The 22953-nt window shown below is 35.6% G+C and overlaps 1 protein-coding gene across 1 annotated transcript in view; it reads left to right on the top strand.

Moving 5' to 3' along the window:
• AP3B1 (adaptor related protein complex 3 subunit beta 1) overlaps positions 1-22953 on the top strand; it is a 162253-nt gene that overhangs the window by 118480 nt on the left and 20820 nt on the right. The window contains exons 23-24 of the mRNA XM_084278227.1: positions 13168-13399; positions 15827-15911. Coding sequence (XP_084134353.1) covers positions 13168-13399; positions 15827-15911 — 317 coding nt within the window. The remainder of the gene's footprint in view (positions 1-13167; positions 13400-15826; positions 15912-22953) is intronic.

Below are 22953 nucleotides of genomic sequence, written 5' to 3'. Positions count from 1 at the left end.
ATAAGAATTAGAAAAAATCAACTTGCTGAAAAGGTTCTGTAATGAATGAACTGCATTTCTCTGTTCTTAATTGTGGTACTTAAACATGAAGACTCAGCGCAGCACAGTTGGTTTTGGGTTTTTTTGTTGTAATAACACTTGATCAACAGTGTGTCTAATAAGATAGTATGCCAACTACAATGACAACAACTGTTACATTGATAAATTTGATACTGTGCTGTACTGGAAACCTTCAGGCTTACTTTTATATTGTGACTAGCAATATATGGTAGCCACATACATGACTGATTCAAACTTCGTAATTAAAGATTTATTTCCGTTATTTTGCAGTTGCTAATTTTAGCCAGTTTCTTTAATCACCCTTAAAATATCAAATTTTTAGATAGCACTGACTTAAAAGTTTCCCTCTACATTATCCCCACTCATTTTATGTGATATTAACATACCAAAAATATTTTTCTTTTTTAAGTCAATACATCACATCAGGTAAACTCAAACTTTAGCATCATATTGTAACTATATGTTGCATCAATTGATATAGTTTAAAAAAAAGTTGGTATAATCGTTGTTTCACACAGTCTCATCTTGTGCAGTGGCAAGCACATGGGTTGTGCATGTATAACTGTAAAAACGTAATGCGTTGCAAAGTGAAGTTCTGATCGCCTCTTCATAGGAGTTTCCCAAACTAAATCAAAACATTAGACTATTATCATTTCTTAATTTTGAACTATCAAATAATTGCGACCAAAACAAGTTTTCAAAATTGTGTCTCTGCAAATAAGTAATCTGGAATGTCTCAGACACTCCTGTTCTCAATTGCCAGTTTTAAAGTCTGTTCACTTTTTTTCTTTTAACTTCAAAGATCCAACTCCTGTAATAGTCTGTTCAAAAACATCTGTGTTTACTGCTTGGCTAAGACTTTGGAAGTATATGCTACCATATGTACTTGAATTTTCAAAAGATAATATTTCACAAAGGCAATCACAAGACTACTCTGAAAACTGAGGCTATGAAAGAACTATGCATTTTTATCAGTTGTGTTAGAGTTGTGCTGAAATATCATCTGGATCCTGGAATACAGCTGAGCATTGGTACTTTAAAAATGAAAATCCATCAATCTGTTCTTGGAAGTTAATAATGATATGGAAATATTTGAAAGTTATGTGGTTTACGTTACACAAAGCTGTAATCACTGTACCTTTTGATAATATGTGGTAATAGTAATACAGGTTTGTTTTCTAAAAGTTCTGTCTAATAGCAGTTGAGGAATGTTTTATGTCTATACTGCAGATAAAAAGTATGTAGTATAACACTGGTATTTAGATTATTCTGGGTATTGTTTGGCTAAAAAGCCGGGCCAGAATGTGTTTCTAACAATATTTTGACATTAAAAGCTCCAAGAAAGCTCTTTTTGGTGAGGGCAGTTGATAACTTTTCATTCATAATTAGCTCATAGAGAACCAAGAGACATTTCAGGGAAATTGAACTGTCAGTGGGTAGAAACAAGCATTTGACCTCATCACATTGAGTGGGGCCCATCATAATTTGTTCATTTGGTGCCCATCAGCCCAGCCTCATCTCTCATACGGCACCTTGCTGACCTTCCCTCTCCAATTCCACTCAGTTCAGCTTTAATTATGACTCTGCAGACCCGAAGAAATATTGCAGCTTGCTCTCAAAAACCCTGAACTGCCACTCACCAAAAGATTGGTTTTTAACAGGTAATAAATGCCCAAAGGAAATGGTGCTGTGTCCCACACAGAGTAAAGCAGCTTTTTTTTTTTATTACTTTTGAGATTTTCCTGCCTCTCAATTGTCACTTGCCCAGTGAAAATTTTATTTCATACAGAGTAGGAGATAGCTTCAGTACCATAGGAATGCTTTTGGGTTGGTATTTTTAATGGCCTTTTGAAGCCAAAAAGCAAGTTTTACTTAATCTGCTAACCCAGAATTGTATTAAAGTAGCCAGTTATTATTTAAAAACTGAAAATAAAAACTAAAAAGAACGAGGTGTTTTCTTTTTAAACAATTGTTGCTGAAAAGCTCTGAAACTTAGTCTGAAACCTGGAATCTAGTTACTAACTGTGATTCTCTTACCATAGTTGGCAAATTTTGCTGAAATGTTGATCATGATGTGAACTGTGTGGCACTTGCAGAGGAGCTGTGGTTTGCCAGCTTGCTGGCAAGTATTTGTGAATAGCTTTTGCTAAGCAAACTGTTAGAAGGAGCTAGCTACGTGAGAAGAAAATAGAAATTGCTGATAATTTTAAATGTGTACTTCCGTCTTAAAAAGATGTTCCCATGAATTTCTGAGCAAATAAAAATATTCAAAACTACAGTACTAGAGAGTGTATCCTTGTGGTGAATGTTAAACTGTCAGCAGGATTTTCAGGTCATTTGACAAAAAGGATACAGGTGCAGTAGCTAGCAGTGAAGGTGACTGCTAGTTTCATCAATCACTTTGCCTTTCTTTAAGTTGATACATAATGGACCCCTTCAATCAGCTTCCTTGTTCTTTGTCACTTGTTTAGGAAGAAGAAAAAAGAGAGTCGAAGGGCTGGACTTTAAAGTCAAGGTTATAAAATGAATTGTTACTTATTTACACAGGGTAAGGAGGATAAGTCATTGTGAGAAGGGGCTCTTCATAAAATGTCGAGTTTGTCAATGGGTGATAATATGCAGTTTGAAGCTTCGTGCAGACCTTGAACAGTGACAGTAGTTGTCAAAGCAGTGATTCTGAACAAGAATTTAAAATTAAGACATTGTTTAGTGACAGACACGACATGTGCCAGAAAATGTGCTAATCAGTGTTCACTTTATTTTCAGAGGGTCACAGTAAATGATGATCCTATGACAAAGTTTGTTTAACTGCAAAAGCAGAATTATAATAGAAATAGAATGTGAATTTATACAGCCCCTAGAAGGCTGTCGACCTAATTTTCTTGCGTAACATATATTAACTATACGTAACAGTCAGTTCAACTTCATTACAACTGCATACCTAATACATTCATTTTAAAGTGCAGGAAGAATTTTTTTTTAACCTACCTATGTGATGGGTGTTTAACAAGTTCTAATATTACATATTTGTTTGCCCAGCATTATATGTTAAGCCGAGGTTTCTGATGTTAATACTTCTGCATTTGTCATCTGCAGCACAGCATTGTGAGACTGGGGAGTATTCTGAGGACTGTACTTCAGAATAGGAAGGAAAATGTTGAGCTTTTCCAAAGAAATTAGTAAAATTACATTATTTCCTAGTCTCTGCATTCAAAGATTCATGCTATTGAGGCGTGTATTTATTTAGAAACTACATCTGCAGGTTGTGCATGAGTTTTTTGCGTGACAGAATATAGTTCTGGGGTTTTGTATTTTTGAGGAATGACACTTAAAAACCTTAGAAGTCCGTTATAATTTTAAATTATGCCAGTCCATATCTTTATCAGCATGTTTAATGGCATATTCTGCTAATCTCAAAAGAAACATTTTTTTTTTATTTCTTCACTCAAAACATAGAATGTATAGAGAATCTGTAGAGAAGTCCTCATTGAGGCTCCCCTTCTACAGAGGGGGGCAGCTTACGAATTTCAAAATACAGTGATGGTGAGTTCTCAACGATGCCTTAATTATATGAAATTGCTTGTGAGTACAGCTTATTTCACATATAAGGATGTTATGATGGGTGTAAGTTGCTTTTGTTCGCCTCTTTTCTTTATTGGTCTGTGCTTAACTGAAGCTTGGGTTGCATCAAAAGCAGAACTTAAGAGCAATGTGAAGGAAAGCCGAAGATTCCACTGTAAGATACTTTGCTGATGAGGATCAAAATTTGCCCTACAGCTTACTTACGTGTAGTTGCACATATATCTAAAGATCCTGAGGGTCTGTGAGATTTCAAATTAAATGCTTGTTAAATATAGATGAAAACAGGAGTTAATACTTTCTAACTGATACAATGTCTTGATTTCTGAACTTAGTTAGTGATGACTTTTCAGGCTTGCATATTTGCAAAAATAAAGTCTTGGTTGATGTATATAATATTCCATCATGTCACTTCTTGAACAGTCATCATCACATGGAATGAAACACCAGATATTCAAATAATTTTATTGAGATTTTGTCCCAAAATGCTTAAGACTAAACTTTAAAATTGTTTGGGAAAATAATACTTTGTCATTGAAAGGAAAGGCTAGGCACAGGGATAAGTTTTTGAGATGTGTTACTGCTGGTAGGGCATATCATTCCTGCCACAGACCAGTAGGATGTTTCCATATACTTTGTAGGCTAAGAGTACAAAGTAAGTAAAAGGCAAGGACATTGCGGTTGGTAAAGTAAGGTGACTTGGAATCTTTTAAATTATGTCAATACAGATGTATCTTAGTGTGCTCTTGCTAACCCTTTAGGAAGTTGAGATACTCTCTGTTGTTCACCTCCAAACCCACATTAAGTTTTTTTTTAAAGAGTTGGTAAATGATGTAGTGTTTTCTCACACCAGCATAATTAAGAAATGTTTTCTGTTCGTATATGGCATAGACTGTATAGTATTTTGGAGAGACAGATGACTTTTTAAAAGGCTGTTGAATGATGCTGTGATTAAATATAGTATCATCGGAGAGATAGTTTTTGAAAAATTCAGTGTAATGGCAGACTTTCACCTTATTTTGAATGCATTTTTGCTCCTGACTTTGTGAACACTGCCATGACGTATTCAGATGAAAAAAAAAATCAGCTCTGGAATCTTCCTGAAGTAGTTTTGGGTGCTCTGAAGTTGATGAGTTTTCATTTGTAACTTTTGTTTACTTGGGTTAGGAAACATTTCCAGCTTTATATGTCTGTATATGAAGTATCACTTGGTGTTCCTAGTCCCTAGCATCTATGTGCCTGATTTGAAGAAGCCGTAAGACTAGGGGAAAGGTACATGTGTAGGATCTGTAAAATAGATCTTCTAATTGTGTAGTGGAGTTTAGGAATTCACGGCTGTAAAAGCAGGCTTGTGTACAAAATTTTACTATTATTATTTGGAATTTTTTTATGAAAAGTGTAAAAAAAATCCTTCTACTGTTTCTGCTCAGGAAGCATTGGAGTATAATCCAACTGCATGAGTCATACATTTCTACTATTATTAAATGTATTTGTGTATTAAAAATTGCTTTAAAGTGGAATAAGTTTTAATAAATGGTCATTGTCACAGAGTCTTCCTGCTGCTACATTTTGCTCATTTGACTAACAGTCTTTGGCGGATTTAGAAAATAAGAGCAGAAATACTCTGTACTAGTTAGTACCAAGATAATTTTGAAAGTAGATGAGAAAAAAAAATGCCTACCTAATTTGCTTTCAGTCATCAACTGAGGGAATTAACCCTTCGTGTAAAGCAGCGTGCATACATTCAGGATCTGTGCCTGTATAGTGGAGCCTTTATTAGAGATGGCCATAGGGTAAGGTTTTTTGTGGTATGCTGTGCATGTTGTTGTTACATTACTCTGAGCTGTGTGGGGATGGGATTAAGTTGTGTTTAATCTAAATGAGTGATAAAAGAAGTGTCCTCCTGGAGGCTGAATAAGTCATTCAATGCCATGAATTTTGAGTCAAAAAAAAAAAAAAGAAAAGAAGCATCAGAATGTTTTTGAACACAAACAAAGAAACTGAAGGTAACTGGTTATAAACAAATCTCTCTTAACAGACTATGAACTGTGTCAGATTTTTTTTTTCTTTCTCTTTAAGGCCAAAAACTGAAGCTCAAGGAAGAAAAATATGTAAAAGCTGTATTTTAACAATGGTCTTAGTTAGGTCAACTGTCATTTTTGCAAACTAAGGAGTATTAATTTTTTCAGGTTAAAACATTGTGTGTAAAATGAAAAAAAGATTGCAAAAATTTAGAACATCAATATCATACATGAGATGTATTCCAGTACATGCAGAAATTCACAACCACATTGAAGAAGTGCTAACAGATGTACATATGCACTGGGTTCAGTGCTGACTTTGGATTTTGTCCTAGCAGGTAGATTACTGTGCATTAGGACCATCCAGATAGAAGCCAAAATAACATGGTGCATTCTTCAACAAAAATATAGCAACCAGGATTCACATATAGTTGTCTCAAGCCAGCTAAAATGTGTTTTACATGTTAGCATATGAAAATATCTATACTAGATTTGAAATACAGCTTTTTATAGGCTAGGTTCACGATGGCTTGTAGGTAATATTCTGTAGTAAGTGCTTCAACTTGTATTATTCACTTGAAGGACACAAGAGGTCCTTTTCTGAGGGAAAGTTTAAACCAAGTGCTTCTATTGGAAGAAATCAATATGCAGTAGTTGTTATAATACAACACTAACTATAAAATTATATATTCTAGTCAGTAGGGTCATACTTTTTTATTTTCAAGGTATCTATAATACCAAAATAAAAGTAATATATTAGAAAACACTTCTATATGCCAAAATCTATATTAATGCCTCTCAGCAGCATCCACTATTTCAAATTCATATTTAGGATGCAACGTGAAGCTGCCACCATGCTATGTTTTTCTGACTCTTACACTGCTTCAGGTATTCCTGAGACTTTCCAGATAAGTGGTCACTGGAAGGGTTGAATGGCTGAACTGCAGTAAATTACTTGTTTGCATATTGGGAGAATGCCTTTTCCTTGAACACCTAATGACTATTGTAAAGGAGTTTAAAATGCCGTGCTGATGGACAGTCACACACATGTATTGGCCGCCAGACCATCTGCTTTTTGTTTCATAGAAGCATTTGTAGGACAAAATGGTAGTAAATCCTGAGGTTTCCCATATACAGATAGGAATTTCACCATTTCATTTGGTCACCATAATTTTAAAGTTGAAACCTGGATTGGGATAACAGCTTGAGCTATTGATTTTAGAAATTTTTTGCAATGTGGTTAAAAGAAAATTCTCCCTTAGTGTCTGTTTAAGCCCTTTTCATAGTCCACTGATGGACCCAGAGTACCCTGTGGTGACGACTGTGCACTTCTAAATTTATACCAAGGTTGTGGCCCATAATTAGAATACTGAGTTCTGCCCTTTTCTTCGTGTTTGTATTACAATCCTGACAAATCATGAGAATATTCCCACTTGTGGCTGCTGAAAGTCCTTTTTGTGTGACTTTTTTAAAAGATTTCATTAATATTTTCACTGGATTATTCAAGTGACTGATTATGATCAGCGAAAGAGAAAGATGCCAAATCTCAAATAAACCCCTGTCTTGGTGTAATGTAAAGCTTTAAGCTTCTGTTACACATGCAAAATGCAGTGTGTTTCACTGGCCCCCCGGTTACACATAGAATACAAAACAAGTGTACACTCAGTTTTAAAAGTGCTTGATTAATCTGGTATGGGATTAATAGAGTTTTCTACGGTTTATGATCTCCAGGTTAAGGCCTAAATCTGGTTCCTTTATATTATGGAGTTACTTTTATGCTCCAAGAGCAATACTTTTTATTGATAGTTACTGGGAATCTCTCTGCTTGGTTATATTTTAAGAGAACCACGGAAAAATATAAGGGACTAAGAATATTACAAAAGGGATAATTTTTTTTTTTTTTGAGATTCGTCTCCATGTGGTTTAAGAAGCAATGGGAGTTATTTGGGTTTTTTTGATAGAATAATCTCTAGAGTTTCATCTCTAAAAACTTGCAAAGAAAATAAAAGTCAATGTTTAAATTCAGTAAGAATTTTTGGAACTCACTGTCTAATGCCTGAAACCAATACTGGTTTAAAGATATGAGCATTAATATGCTAATTTTCAATTAGTGGTGTTGACATATTAATTATTTAGGGGAGTGTAGAGCCTAAAAGTTGGTGACAGTGCAAAAAGAGCAGAGTTAGGATATATTAGAAATTGAAGGACTTCTTATCAGACATGGCTTTTAGAAGGGGCTTAGTAGATGCAAAGCAGTTAAATGTGCCTTTGGTAGAAAGTTATTTTAAGTATTTTCCAGAATTTGACATGATGTCCTCAAGGGTCTGTTTGTCTAGATAAATTAGCCCAAATTGAATAATGGTATCCTGTCGCTTTTCTGGACTGCAAAAAATAGGAGCTGGCTTGCTTGTTTGGTTTGTGCACTCCCTATCAGAGGAATGCTGCCCTTAGTTTGGGAATCCATATTAGCATGACTAAGTATGCTCTAATACTGGATTTGCTACAGCCCCTTGAAATAATACAGAGTAGGATGTTGACATTCTTTCTGCAATTCTTCCTTTGCTTTTTATTATTACTTTTTATGAATTATTGATTCTTTATTTTGGTAAGAACTGTATAGGCATTGCTCATGGTTCTAAGTAATATGTAACTGGTAGCAGAGCAAAAAAAAAGTTCATGAGTATTTGTTTCGCTGGTTTTCTATCTTTCTCCTAATGCTATAAAATTATAGTTAAATTGCTCTCATAGCTTCAGTTGAAAGATCATGTAAATGTGGCTGGGCTACATGGTGGTCCTCCTCTTAGCTGTTGCAGAGTTACTGAAGCATTGCCTCGCAGTGAGTGTGAGAGGATATAGCTCTCACAGCTCAGTAGGTCATTCTTGGATTATGTCATGGATATTGCCAGTAGGAGGGCAGTAGAAGGGCTACGTAGATTAAATGATTCAGTCCACCGCTTTAACAGAATGTAATTTAGAGGAATAGAATTACCATTATTCTTGGAAGAAAATATTTTTTGCAGTAATGTATATTTCATCTAAACGTATATACATTTCTGAATCAGCCAAAAAAATCTATTATTACAGCATTAAGCCAAGGAACAAATACAGGAGAAAAAAGGCCACAGAAAATTTTGTGTGCAATAATGATTATAATATCTCATATAGGAAAGGCTGTCCAGCTCTGTTTTCTTTAGTAGCTTAAATAAAATTTGCAGGGCTTTTTATTTTAAATAATTATGGAAAATCAGGGTTTGTATTAACTTAAACTTGCTGAGCTGGCTAAAAGAAGCAAGTTTGTATGCAGAAGATGCAGTGGCTTGTAACTAATCATCTTTGTTGTAATAAAGAAAGGCAAAACTATTGTCAGTGATCTTATCCTTTTCCATGGGAGACTTTCAAGGCAAAAATCCAAATTTGTCCTTCTTGTTCTTATCAAAGAGGTAGTTTAAAAATATTTGCAGCTTCCTTTAGGGTGATGGATCGTCTTTCAACACACTCAGTTAGCTTGGGGGCCAGTCTGACTCATACTGATATGGTGTTCCTTTATGGTATCATTGTGGAGTCCCTGCGCTGACTTTTAATTTGTGGTGGCTTTCAGTCAAAGTGGGGTGGGATGAAAGTCTGTTTATTTTTTTTATTTATTTTTGTCATTTTAAACAGCTGTATATATGTTAAAAAAAAGTTTTGCAAGTTTAATCTTAATAATCTTCACACCAGCCCCCCCAAAACAATAGACACGCTATGTCATAAAATAACTATTAGTGACTAGTTTGTATCCTATAAATCTAACTTGAGTTGATAATATGGTCCATTACCAGCTAACTGCACAGAGTATTTTTCATTTTACACTCTTCAGTTACTTTTTAGTGAAGTGTTAAAAAATATGAAGCTTTTCTCCTCTCTAAAATTGCACACTGTCTGTCTGTTATTAGGGAGATAACAGCTCTTATAAATGTTTCAGTAAGCGTTAAGTAGACAGTTATGTGCACTCTCATTCCACGCTTATTTGCTTACTGTAATAAACTGATAAAATATGTGTGGTTTGTCTCTGTGTATCTGCAGGCATCATGAGTCACATAGATTTCCTTTAGAAATAATGTTGTGTCTGCAGAATTGATTGGTTATTTTCATAAACCATCCAAAGGTACACAAACGACTTCTATTATTTAAACATATGCTGTGTGAGATTTGTAGAGGATTATCTCCTGGTTACTAGATTCTTCTTGTTCGGTTAACTCTTCGGAGGGCATTTAACCCCATAGTGGTTGCAGGTATCTGCACTGAGCATTTCTTTGAATATTGTAATCGTATGCATTAAAAGCGGTTGAATTAAAACCAAAAGGTCTGTTTCCCAGACTAATGCAACAGTTAAATAGACTGCATTATAGTTACACCAACCTTTGCCAGCTCTAAACCCTTACTAGCAAGTAGAGGGCTCTGGAGAATTCTCCAGAACTAAATTCCTTTGTTCAGCACATGTACATTTTATTTATTTCTAATACTGCTGCATTAAATGCAACTGAAAATTAATGTCCTACAGGGAGGAAGGTGGTTAAAACATAATGTCATTATTCTGGCTGTCCTTTGCATGTCTGTTGCTCTGTGTATATTATATTGAAAATAAAAGTGAATGGGCTCACAGGTGAAATTAGGACTGGAACTTGCGAAGTACCGCTGAAAGGGACATGGATTAAATTTGTGAAAATCATAGGAAAGTTTTACTAAAACTTTAGTCAGGGTTACAAATTAGGTAGAGTGAGGTATTTTTGCTGTCTGCATATATACATTTTTCTACATTTTGGACTTTCTTAAGAAAGTTTTCATTCCTATTAATAAGTAGTATTAATAAAATCCATTGTATGTCAGCAGAGAGAAGCTAGTGTACTTCAAAATACTAGTTTTAACAGGAATAAAACATATTTCTTAGCTTGTTAATGAAAAATGGTTGAACCATTTCATGAAATAACTTTTCTATTATGCATGTTCAGTGCAAACTGAAATAAATGTTAAAAGTTAAAGGCTAAGCTTAAATGTAAAAATGAGATCCTAATTACATCTTAAAACTTAAGCTTTACTCATTATTTCATCAGTGGTTTAAATAACAGGTGCTAGCGTGATTCTGCTAATAACCTCGTACTGCGATTGTCTTTCTATATACCACTAAGATACTTATTATTCGAAGTACCTCGTTTCTTATTTCCTGATAACTGAATTGTTTTTTGAGAATTTGACCTTGTTAATTATTTCTGTAAATCCAAGCAGAGTGTTAATCTGCGAAGGTTTGGCTTTAGTATTCAAAGAAGTTTTGAACTTTTAGTAACTGTGAAGGCCCATACAGTCTGTACTCTTTCCATTAATTTCCTTTCTAGTTGTGTGATGTCACAGGAGTCATTATTTTATAAATATAATCCATATAAGTTACATAAAGGTAAACCTAACCTTATCACGTATATTTCACATAAAATGGCATTGGGGTAAAAAAGATACCTGACCATTATGGGTTTTGTAAAATTTCAGTGAAGGGTGTTGTTGGACAAAAGGGCTATATATTTTCACACTTCATCAGCAGTTGGACCAAAAAAAGTGACCAGTTTAAAAATATGGTGCCTGTATTCTTCAAGTGGTATCATTATTATTATTTGAAGAGGGACAGAAATTTAAATATTTGACTATATGTTCTATTGTGAATATCTGTTTTTTTTCTGGACATATAGGGAAATTAAATATGTTTTCCCTGAGAAAGCTGTTAATTTTTTTTTTTTTTTAGGTGGAGGAAAGTATCTGAACTTCACCAATTTACTTCACAATTATTAGTAAATTTTACAGATTTTAAGTAGGAGATGTGAAGTTTCCTCCGTTCACACGTTTTCTGACATTGTCATTAGTCTTTACAGTGAGGGTTACTGGTATGTCATTAATTTGTATTTAAAATACCAATACCAGAGTTCTTGTGTATTAGGGAAAGAAACACTAGGTAGAAAGTTGAAAGTGAAATCTGATGTGGAAGTTTTTGAGTGGGTGTTTGCTTGATCACATCCTCTGTGTGTGTTTTAGTCACATAGTGGTTGATTTTTGAGGGGATGGGAAACCTGAATTTTTTCCTTCATTATTTGTTCTTCACGCAGTATGATATGTGTGAAACTTAATGCATCTCCTATAGCCACCTCGGAATACAAGTTTACTGACTTCCTGATGTAGTTTTCTTCAGCTTTCACCAGTGTGGTATTCGCAGTGCTCACATTTCTAAACAATTATTACTTGATCTTCTTAGGTTGCTCATTTGAGGGTATTACTAGCCTGGCCTTCCAATTCAGGATATGGTGCTTGGAGATTAAAAGTCTGTTAAATGCTTGCTAACTTAGAAAGTTCAACAGGGTTTTTCACTGCCTCATGTTTTCCAGATACTGTCCCATTTCTGTAACACGATGTGGGTTTAATCCCTGCTCTTACTGCTTCTCATGCTACTGAGTGTCAACTAAGTAGTCAGATCAGCCCTTCAATGCTAAATGCGGCGCTGAGGAAAATGTGGCAACCTGTAAGAGTTTTGTAGGGAAGTTAAATAAGCCTTGCTAGTTGCTTGGGAGTCTTGAACACCTTCAGGGATGTGTGTAGTGCAAGAGAAGATGGACACTAAACAGTAGAAAGAGATGAACAAGTGTCTCTTAAGAGATATTCTACAAAGTTTTGTAGTTCAGTGCATTTATCAGTCAAATGGGATTTCTGCAATGAGCATTTGGCTTTTGCAACCTCATGTTCTGTTTGTGTTACTTTTCATGTAATTTCTTAGCCTTTCCTTAAAGCTTAATACATTCACTTCTCTGCAGTTTTCTGCATATTCCTTACACTTTTGAGCTCGTGATTACAGATTTTCTTACCAGCAGTACCTTCTTGAAATTTGCACACTCAACGTCTTTCATGCTTCAGGATAGAATGGACCCAGATATCCTTGTGATTTCTCTGACTGTGTATGACAGCAAGATTATTAAAAAAAGTGGCGACATCCTTCTGCTCTATACCACTGTTTGGCTAGTGCAATTGACTGGTGCATTTCCAAAACATTGCCAAAAGGTTTTTGTTGCATGACAAGAAAAGGGGAAGATAATCTCTTACTTCCATGGTGCTTGGGATCACCCTTGCGTTCTGATGCATAGAATAGAGAAATGCTTCTTGCTAGAAACAACGTAATTATTTTAACTCTAACTCTTAAACAGCCTCTGATAATTTAATGGGTAACTGTGGAGTTAAAAAATTGAAAACAGATTTATAATGGGAATTGAGGGAAATAAAACAAAGACGGTGTTTCTCGGCACCAAAAATGTTATTTTTCTGCTCTGTTATCTGACATCTGTTACTGCAGTTTGTGGGTTTGCATATATCCTTACATGTTTCTAGCTCACTAAAATTCTGCCTACAAAGAAGACCTCTAGCTGAGTGAAAAGTGCAGTACTTAATCGTTTATATGTTCTTCCCTTACACCCTTCACCAACTGTTGTTTTGTACTTAACAGGTCACTACCCAAGTGCCTGTGCCAACACAAACATATGAACTGCTTCATCGAATGAGTGGAAAAGGATTAGCGGCTAATTATCGCTTCTCAAGACAGCCAGGCATTTTTGGTGATGGTATGGTACCTGTGCAAGTGACAGTAACAAATACAACTGATCAGAAGATAGAGAATATTCACATCGGGGAGAAGAAAATGCCTCCAGGCATGAGGATGTATGAGTTTAATCCAATAGGTAATCCTGTCCTGTCTTCAAAAATACAGCATCTTAATCCTTTGCAAAATTTCAGATACAGGAAAGTGGTTTAGCATAGTCATACGTACATACATATTTTTATGTATACACACATATATGTATGTCTTGTGCAGCTCTCTTTTCCTAGTTAATCTAAATTTAACAACAATTTAATTACACTTTCCCCTTTAGCTAACTCCTTAGATCAGAATTTCCATGACTGAAAGCTTGCCTATTTGTTCAAAAAGTCAATTATGTTAATTCTAGTCGATACGATACATTTTTTTCTGTCTATCCACAAACTTCAATTCTTTTACAGACCTGGTCCAGAATGGCTGTAACAGGTTTCAATCAAGAATGAGTTTTTGACTTATATATTCACAGTTATTTTCTTTCCAAGCTTAAAGATCATTTGTTAGATGTATTGTTTAGTTTGGCGGCTGAGAACTTCCTTGTTTCTCTTGGGAGCTTTTTGCAGCGGAGTGGAATTGTGTATTAGTCCAGTTTCTATCTACTATACTTCCACAAAGTATGGCTTCCTTAGACTAGGTAGAAAGCAATGCTGTAAGCCAGTCCTAGCCTAAATTGGTTTACTTTCTATCTTCTTGATCAGGATTTTTTTGCAAAATTTATTTTAGTGGAAAAGATTAGAAGACCTGAGAGAGAAGAACACAGATCATAGCAACTTTTATTCACGGGTAGTACCTGTGCACACAGACTACTTGCTTTTCTCAACAGTTCTTTGTTTTAGGATATTGTGTGGTATAGTTGGTAGGAACAGAAGTGTGTCTATTTCATATAAATGGAGAGAACAGAGATGCTACATTTTCATACAAGTTCCTGTATTTTAGATGTGTTTCTTCCCTCTTGATGAGCTACATTTCTATGAAAATCCATGTGATGTTAGAATACAGAAATTCTCAAAGCAGCGCAGCAGTTAGGTAAAAATTTCAGTAGTTATAAACTTCAGCTTGTTTCAGAGTTAAATTTTTGGAATCATTTGATTTTGGTAATGATACATAGTAAATCAAGGCAGTTGCTCCTAGGAAAGATAATAATTTTTGTGTTAAGTGAACTGTTAAGTATTTATGGCTCAAGATAAGTCCATTGTGGGGTTCTGATTTAAATTTCGTTTTGACCACCAGCCCAATTTTAGATCTTTCCCTTTAAACATACAAAGAAATAAAGTCACAAAGGCTTACAGGCAGAAAACTAGTAATACTTTAAAGCAGATGAGGAGATAGTGTGCTCACAGTAAATCCGTGAAAGGTAGCATTCACTTTTCTCATGTAAAAACACAAAAGAAATCTGGAATTTAAGTTATCTGGTTCAGGTTTCTTGAGTTCCACAACACCATCCTACACTTTAAAGTATTTCTTTTCCAAAGAAAGACATTATGGTGGTATCTGTCCCGTGAAGCTGCTGGTTCGTTCTGCAGAAAATAACCTCTACATCATTTGTCATTTCTTCCAAAAGATGTTGATGCTCTTGCTTGAATGCAAATTTTCTATATTGTTACTTTATCTAGAAATCAGTTTGCCCTGTACTTCTTACTACCTTTGGTATTTTCCGCATTTGGAAAACATCCTACAATTTTCCCAGGGAAACCAGCAGAAGAAATGTCAGTGTGGACAGGTATTCCTGCTGGAGTATAAGTCTAGTTTTGCCTCCATCACTGCAATTAGTGTTGGCAATACTGCTGATTTGGCCAGTAGAAGTGGGCCAAATAATTTCACCTAAGTCCCTGTGCTCACTATTTTCTTGTTGGCTAGATGCCTTTGAAATCCTCTTTAAAAACATGAAGCTCGAAGACTTAAGTTCAAGTTTAACCTGAATTTGAGCTAAAGCTTGTAATCTTTCAATGCTTTACACAGATTTCTTTTCCTGAAATACTTTCTTTTCTACTCATTCCTTAGTATTAGTTTTGTCTTTGCCTCACTGCATCACCTCCATGTTTTCCATGTTTTTCAAAAAATACAATTAAATCTTGTTTCCTTTTATCATGGAGCAGCTGACTACTCTTCAATTCCTGTAAAGCATCAGATACATTAATGAATAAACTGGAAATTAGACAATTTTCTGCCTGCTCAATCATTTTAATTTTGGCTTTTAACTGTGCTTTATTTTCTCGTTCTTGTAATCTTGAGAAGTCAAACTCTGCTCCAATATTTGTTTTTAATACTTCCAAACTATGGAAAGAACAAGTTTTGCTTCCTACTGAAACAAAGCCTTAGCTCTACAACACTGGGAAAACAGTGTAGTGATATAGCCAAGAAACTAAGAATATGCATGTCTCTTAATACCTTAATTTGAGAAGTGGCTTGGTTTGCACTGCTTTTTTTTTAATAGAGGTTGGGGGTTTGCATCTGGGGTCTTCTGTTGCTTTGCATGTGTACATGTGTACCCATTCAAAATGTTTTCATGTAGAGTGCCTCGAGCCTGCAGGATCCATTACCGTTTCGATGGGTATCGACTTCTGTGATTCTACTCAGACAGCCAGTTTCCAGTTATGGTGAGTTGTTGGAGAGGGGGAGGGTAACTTTTTGAACTCAAAGGCAAAAGTAGTGTGTATTGCAAGTTCACTTAGCAGTCACAGACTTGTTGTTTATTAAATATATTAAAAATTGAACAACAGTGCACAGTATGATGTACACCCAAGTAGGGACAAGTTTTTGGAGAAATAAAACATAATTAGTGTTTGGTTTTACTCTTGCATGAATTACCATTTTTCTTTGGTCTTCCCTTTTTTTTTTAGCGCTTTCTTCTAAAAACACAGATCCAGTGTTAAGCTAGGATTGAAATTGCATGTAGAACTTCAAAAATTGAGTTGTGTTTGGTAGTTCCTGTTTTTCCCGTGGTGTAAATTATACCAAGTAGACACAATTCCTATTTAGAATCACCTCTCTGTTCCTGAGCTTTATTGTTATTTTTCCCCCTCTTCATGGGATTCTTCTTAATAACACCACCTTGAAGGAAGCAGTCAGGTCTGACTAGTTTGCTGGAGCGTTTTGTGTGTGTTCTTCCTTATAAGAAATCACAAATCAAAAAAGCACATAGTGTGAGCAATTTTACCACCTCAAGTGCTTATTATGGCTGTTTGTGATCTATATAACATGACTGCGTGAAACCAACCCCAAAATTTGCTGGCCTAAGAAGCTTATTCCTTATGCTGTGGTTTCTTTTAAACGCTCAGAGAGAGAATGAAAACAAGTAACTGGCAGACCAACTAGATTTTGTCTTATATACTTGATTTATGCTTTTTATGCTCATTATTGGCACTTTCAAGATCCTCCTTTGTATGAGTTCCTGTTGCATTCTAGGCTAGTAGGGTACCTGTTCACCCAGTGAGAAGTCTGTTATTAAGTACCATTTGAAACCAGGGAAACTTTACAGTAGCAGTGCCTAAACATCTGGAATCAGTGGATGGGGGACCTCCTGAATAGGATTGCATTGTCTTTGAAACTGTGCAAAGGCACTGAACAGATCTGCATGATTCTTTTTTTTTTTTACATGTTTTGAAATACTGGATTTTGGCATATCTTGTTGGAAGAAGCACTACTTTCTATTTGCTGCACAAAAAAAAAAGGGTATTGAATAGATGTTCACATTCTGCATTCCAGTTCAGGGAAAGCTCTTTGAGAAAATTCTGTACTGTAGACGTTTTAGTGTATTACTACTACTACTAAGCACGGCTTGCACAACTTAGATATTATTAATGATAGCAGGAAAATATTAACAGATATGTACCCAAGTGACTCCAAAAGAGACACTTGTAAATAAAATTTGTTCTTGGGGCATGTAAGTTTTATTACTGACTTTTTTCCCCCAACTGCTCCTACCTTTTCCTGTGCAATGGATGGTCATGTGTAGTCATTTTAAAGATACCTCAAGCAAGATATCTGCATCATGTAGCTTATGAGCATCACATAGTTGTAGCTGGTCTGTGGCCTGTTTGCTGGAATTTGGAAACAGCTTTGGACTGTTGCCTGATGCTAGGTTTGTTTTGGAAGGGAAGTTCCCTTCTAGGCAATGTAATTTCTTAATTGCTTTGTAATGATAGGCTCTCTTTCCCTAAATACATTTTGGTTGAGGTTTTTTTTTTAATAAAATATGCTCAGTTTATTCATCAGGAACATTTTTCTTTAAATAGAACATGTAGTTTTCTTTCAAGTACATATTTTCACTATACTAATGATTTGATTCCAAACTTACACCATTTATTGCTAAGAATCTTAGTAGTGATGAGGATAAGCAATGTAGCATAACACATTGATTTTATGCAGATCATCACTTTTATGTTTTGGGAGGTCTGCTGTATTAGTGATATATAAAAACTGATTACTTTCTCCAACATTGCCTAGTAATTGTTTATTATTTTCCTATTAGACAAACAAGACAGATCAATATTCCTGAACACCGACCAGACTATGAGTAACATCACTGTATATAGATTTGCCTCAGACCTCAGCGGTGTATTCATTTTAATGATTTGGACAATGTGAGTCCAATGACAAAGCTCAAGCTAAGTTTAAAATTAAATTAAGAATAGGAATTGCTTACTTTGTTCCTTTGCTAATTGATAAGGCCTTGTCTCTTTGACACCAGTTCTTAGAAAATAGTATAAAAATAGGTAAAATGTTCTTATCATTATATCTGCTATTTTACTCTTAAAGCATATATTGTTCAAAATCCTACTCATGTTAAATAACATTGAACAAAAAATCATGCAGTGTGATATTTTGAGGGGCAATGTGTCAGAGAACTCAGCTACAGCCTTTTTCACTTGTCACATGCAAAAGAAAGAATGACTGGTGGAAGTTTGTCAAATAATACTGCACACAAAAAGGTGTCGATATTCTTGTATTTCCTGATAGTGTATCTTTTTGAAAGTCATTGTCAGTTATTCTGCATTTTTGTTAGAAGCAAGGTTCAGCAGTGAAGTGTTCCTGATCATAATCATTTTCTTTACGTTGTTCTAGGAGGAGCACTTTGTCTTGCATCAAATGTAATTGATCCTGAAGCAGTGTAATCACAATTACTCACTTTCTTAATTGGCCTGCCCAAAATCAGAAAATGGAAACCGATCGGCAGTGTTTAAATCAATAACTTTGTAGTAAAGCTTGTGGGGGTAGAGAGATAGTGGTAATGGGTAGATCAATTGGCCTTAGATGCCAATCATGGACTGTGTGTTTTGCATAGCAAACACTACCTTCCTGCTTGGGGATGTGCTGTTGTATTAGTGGGTCAATAAATACAAACTGTATAAAGAAAAAACCTAGCATGAGTAATAAAATATTTAGATCTCTTTCTTGCTGAATTTGTGATACAAATCAAGGACAGTGAAGGAGAAACTGCATTGTAGGTTTGAAGGGCTGAGCTTTGAAAGATTTCCCTCATAAATACCACTTTTATTAAGCAAAGCTTACCAGGATCTCCCATCTAATTAAAAAGAGGTAAAATGCCATAACTTGAAAACTGTGCCAAATGCATTTGTTTAGTAGGTGTACTAAGATGCTCACATTATGTACCTGTAAGGACAGCATCTCTTCAGAGCTATTTTTCTTGTGCCGTCTCCCTGCAGACGCATGGTACTTCAGCCACACTGGTGTTCTGCACAATAATGCCTCTCAAGCAGAAAGTTAAAGAGGAATAAATGGAGGAACTTAGTCTTTCAAGATTTTTGTGTTGCTGTTTCTTTTTGCGTTGCTTTGTTTGGATTCTGCAAGCAGTATATACACAGCCTAAAAGCAATTTGTTATTGACTAACTCATGTGCAAAGTAGCCTAGTGATTGTTGAATCCTAGGTAAGCATTACTATATTCACCACCCCAGTAAGAGACTTCAGCCTTTGCAAGGCATCCGTGATTAGACTGTCTTCAGTACTGTATTCACTGTGGAATACTTTTTTTCCTTGTCAGATTTTATGTATTTCCACTTTAGCATGTTTTCCTTTGAATCCTTGAGCTACTAGTGATCACCATCTTAACAATCCTACTACTGTCTCTTATTTTATCTCCATTATCTTGCATACCTTTACCTTGAAGATCTTCTCAGATACTTCTCACAGCTTACCAGTTTCCTTAAATGTCTGAGCAAAGATTTGGGAGTTTTGCTACATCAGAATTTTGGCCTTGGATCCTTGGAGTGAAGACACTAGAGAAAAAAGGCAAGGAATGTTACAAACACCGGGTTACAACATATATATGCCCTTACCCTGCTTTGTGTACATGTACTTAGCATTTTGGATTCCTGTCTGCATTTGTAAATCCCAGTTGGCAAATCTCTAGCTTCTTGTAGGCAAGTGACTAAAGGTGAAGAGGAGATGTCATCTTTGCAACATGGAGAGCTGTATAAGGAGATCTGTCCTTTCCTCTTCTTCCCTATTATTTTCATCCCCTCTTTCCAATTCCCTTAGCTCTGCCCAAAGCCTTAAAAGAACCACAGCTTTGAAGATACAATTAAAGAGACCCTGCTTTCTTCTCCCCGTTCTTTTTAAAATGTGAGGATGTTGTGTAGTTCTTTTTGAAACAATTTGGCATAAGGAACTTGTCCATACCATGCATCTCTTCCCCTAGTTTTCTCAAGGTTTAGGTGCAAAGAGTACAATCCGAGCTCCAGAGAAGAAAGAGAAATGAAATGAAAGCAGTAACTTCGATGCCTTCCATTCTTGCTCAGAATAATGAGCTTATGAGAAAATAGTGTGACATGTGACAGGTTTTTACAAGCATGCACTGGTTACCTTATATCAGCATTTCCTGTATCCCAGTGTTACTTAGAAGAGCTGGGAGCCTGTACATAAAATCACAGAATCATTTAGGTTGGAGAAGACCTTGAAGTCCAACTGTTAGCCTAGCACTGCCAAGTCCACCAATAAATCATGTCCCCCACATCTGCATGGTTTTTAAATACCTCCAGAGATGATGACTCAACCACTTCTCTGGGCAGCCTGTTCCAGTCCTTGACATACATACTCTTCTAATGTTGTTACAGCGATAGAAAAGAAACCAGTCACTCACCTCATCTGCCCTGGACTGTATAAAGAGAGCATCTTGCTGAGTATTCCAGAAGAGGTTGATAGAGCAGGAAGAATACAGCATTTTCTAAAATAAATTCCATGAATGAGATTTGAAAACATTGTTCAGTAAGCTGTCTGCAGGTTCTACCTACTGTAACAGCTTTTGCTCTAAATTCTGTTTTCCAAGGAAGAGGGATTTTTTTTTACAGCATGAAATTCTCTTACCTCACTCTCTGCATTGATATAGTGACCTTCCCAAGCAGAACTTCTACCTGCAAAGAGAAATAAATGGAGATCAGTTGAGTAGCAGTCAGTATTTGTACTGAGTGCAAGCTTTATTCAGGTGTACATACTTGCATAAAAGTACCTTGCTAAAATTATGTAGTAGAATATGTTATGGAATGTATGTTGTAGAATTTATTATGGAATATACTAAAAGCTTATGTTAGACATGCAGGATTGTCTTCACATCACTGTCACTGATATTTTCACTTGTTTCTTGCTGTTTCCTTCCCTTGTGCGTTGTCAGCAGATCACTAAGTTGTTTACAGATGTTGGATATTAAGACAAGCAATCTGGTACTCTTTACTTCATTACTCTAAAGTAGTCAGTTGGCCCAGTTCCAGAAAGCAAATATATCGAGATAAATAACTGACCTGGAGAAAGCAGGGCTGGGCATGAACAACTAATTTCACTTCTTCTATTACCATGGCTTTTTTTCTTGTAATAGCAGGGTGCCGTATTTTCCTCTCCAGCAAACCTATAAGCAAAGTCTCCTATACTTCTCCATTCCATGTTTTACAGCAATGTAGGGAGCTGATGTTACTCTTCTGTTCTTTTTTCATCATCTGTGGAGATTTTTTGAATACAAGACGAAAATAGTGAGCTAGTTTTGAATAGATGGATTTTGGGTCAAGCAGCTACTGGGAGTGAAACAAAAAATGGTAATAGGAAGAACATTCCTCAGACTCTTAGTAAACTAGTATTTTTTTTTAAGCTTTGAAAATTAAGACTTTAAAGGCAATCATCGTGGAGTCTTATCATAAATCATTTACAAGAGATAATATAATTTGTATTAGTTTTAAAGAAGATGTTGCCATGATTGTCCTCAAGTCTTTTGTTATGGCAGAGAACTTCTTTCCCGGGAGCCCTTTGGAGCCAATCCTTTGAAAAAAATTGGTGGAAGTGAGAGGGAGGAAGGAAAATGAACTCTAGTTTCAAATGACATGTAGTAGTGAGAACCAGGTGATAGCTGTAGCCATCTGAAGAAGAGGTAAAGCTGTGCATTTCTAAAGGATTTAATGTTATTCTTGCAGTATCATTTGTGACAGAGATAGCATGTCTCCCCATGTTCCTGTTGGGAGAATTATCACCTCTTATTTGTTCATCTTAGTTGAGTACATCAGAAGGTAAATTCATGTGATCTTGGGAATTGCATCATGGAAGTGGTATGAGTCTTTTAAAAATCCAGTATATACAGTTTACTAAGGCAACAGTAAGAGTAATGATGTTGAGTACTTGCCCCGAAGTTTGGAATTAAATACAAAACAGATTTTGCAAACTAGTGCCGAGGTACTGTTTTTGGAAGTCCCTAATTGTTTGATACTTAGAGAGTTTCCTTCTGCAGACCTCTCATGAAGCATACATATTTCACTAAGGATGTAAGTTGTCTGTTCTACTCACTAATAGCAGAAAATGCAGTCTTTAATTTTTGAAATCTAAAACAAGTTAGAAACTGGGCTGAGAAGCTTTCTGACAACAATTACAACAACATGACCTGAGAGATGTTTCAGTGCAGCTTGAACCAATTGTCGGCTAGGTTCGTAAATGCTAACTAAGCTTGGTGCTTCAAAACACTCCTGCAGGTTTTTTTCTTTAAACATAACTTATACGAGTCATAGTATTTAAAGTATAAATAAGTTAAATACATAGTAAGCTAAATTCCAGTGTATTGGGGGAAATCACATAGTTGTACTGCAAAGCACAGTTTTATTACTAAACTTATTCATTAGATGGCTGATGAAATCTTCATCTTTGGAGATACTGAAAGCTCAAACGGAGAAGACCTTGTGCAGTGTGAACTAAGGTAGACCTGGGTTGAGCAGGAACTAGGACCAGTTGCCCCTTTTGACTTGAATTGTTCTGTGGTTCTAAGGAACTATGAAATTAATTTTGTTAAATGAGATATTACCAGATCTCTAATAAAAGATGAAAGAGATGCAGATCAATAAACAAAAGCTGTATATTTAGGCTGGAAAGTGTGTGATAGAGTGATAAAAGGAAGGATGATTTTCTCTGCCTGAAAAATAAATTTAGTGAAGTACACTGAAATTAAAGTAATGCAAAGTAAACCAGATGCTGGCTAAAGTGAAATTAAGAATAAAGTGGTTTTAAAGACCAACTGGCAATCAGAATTTCTGCTTGCAGACTATGAAGAGTTCATGGTTTATCATAGAGTATCTAGTAGCTTTTTTAATCACATGGGGAAAGGGTAGTGGAATGTTTGTTAACAGCAGAGGTGTCAAGTGGTTCTCTCACG

The sequence above is a fragment of the Gallinula chloropus genome (genome assembly GCF_964237585.1).
Source record: "Gallinula chloropus genome assembly, chromosome: Z".
NCBI classification, from domain to species: domain Eukaryota; kingdom Metazoa; phylum Chordata; class Aves; order Gruiformes; family Rallidae; genus Gallinula; species Gallinula chloropus.
Note: the sequence above shows the minus strand (reverse complement) of the source record. Positions and strands in the feature narration are given on the sequence as shown.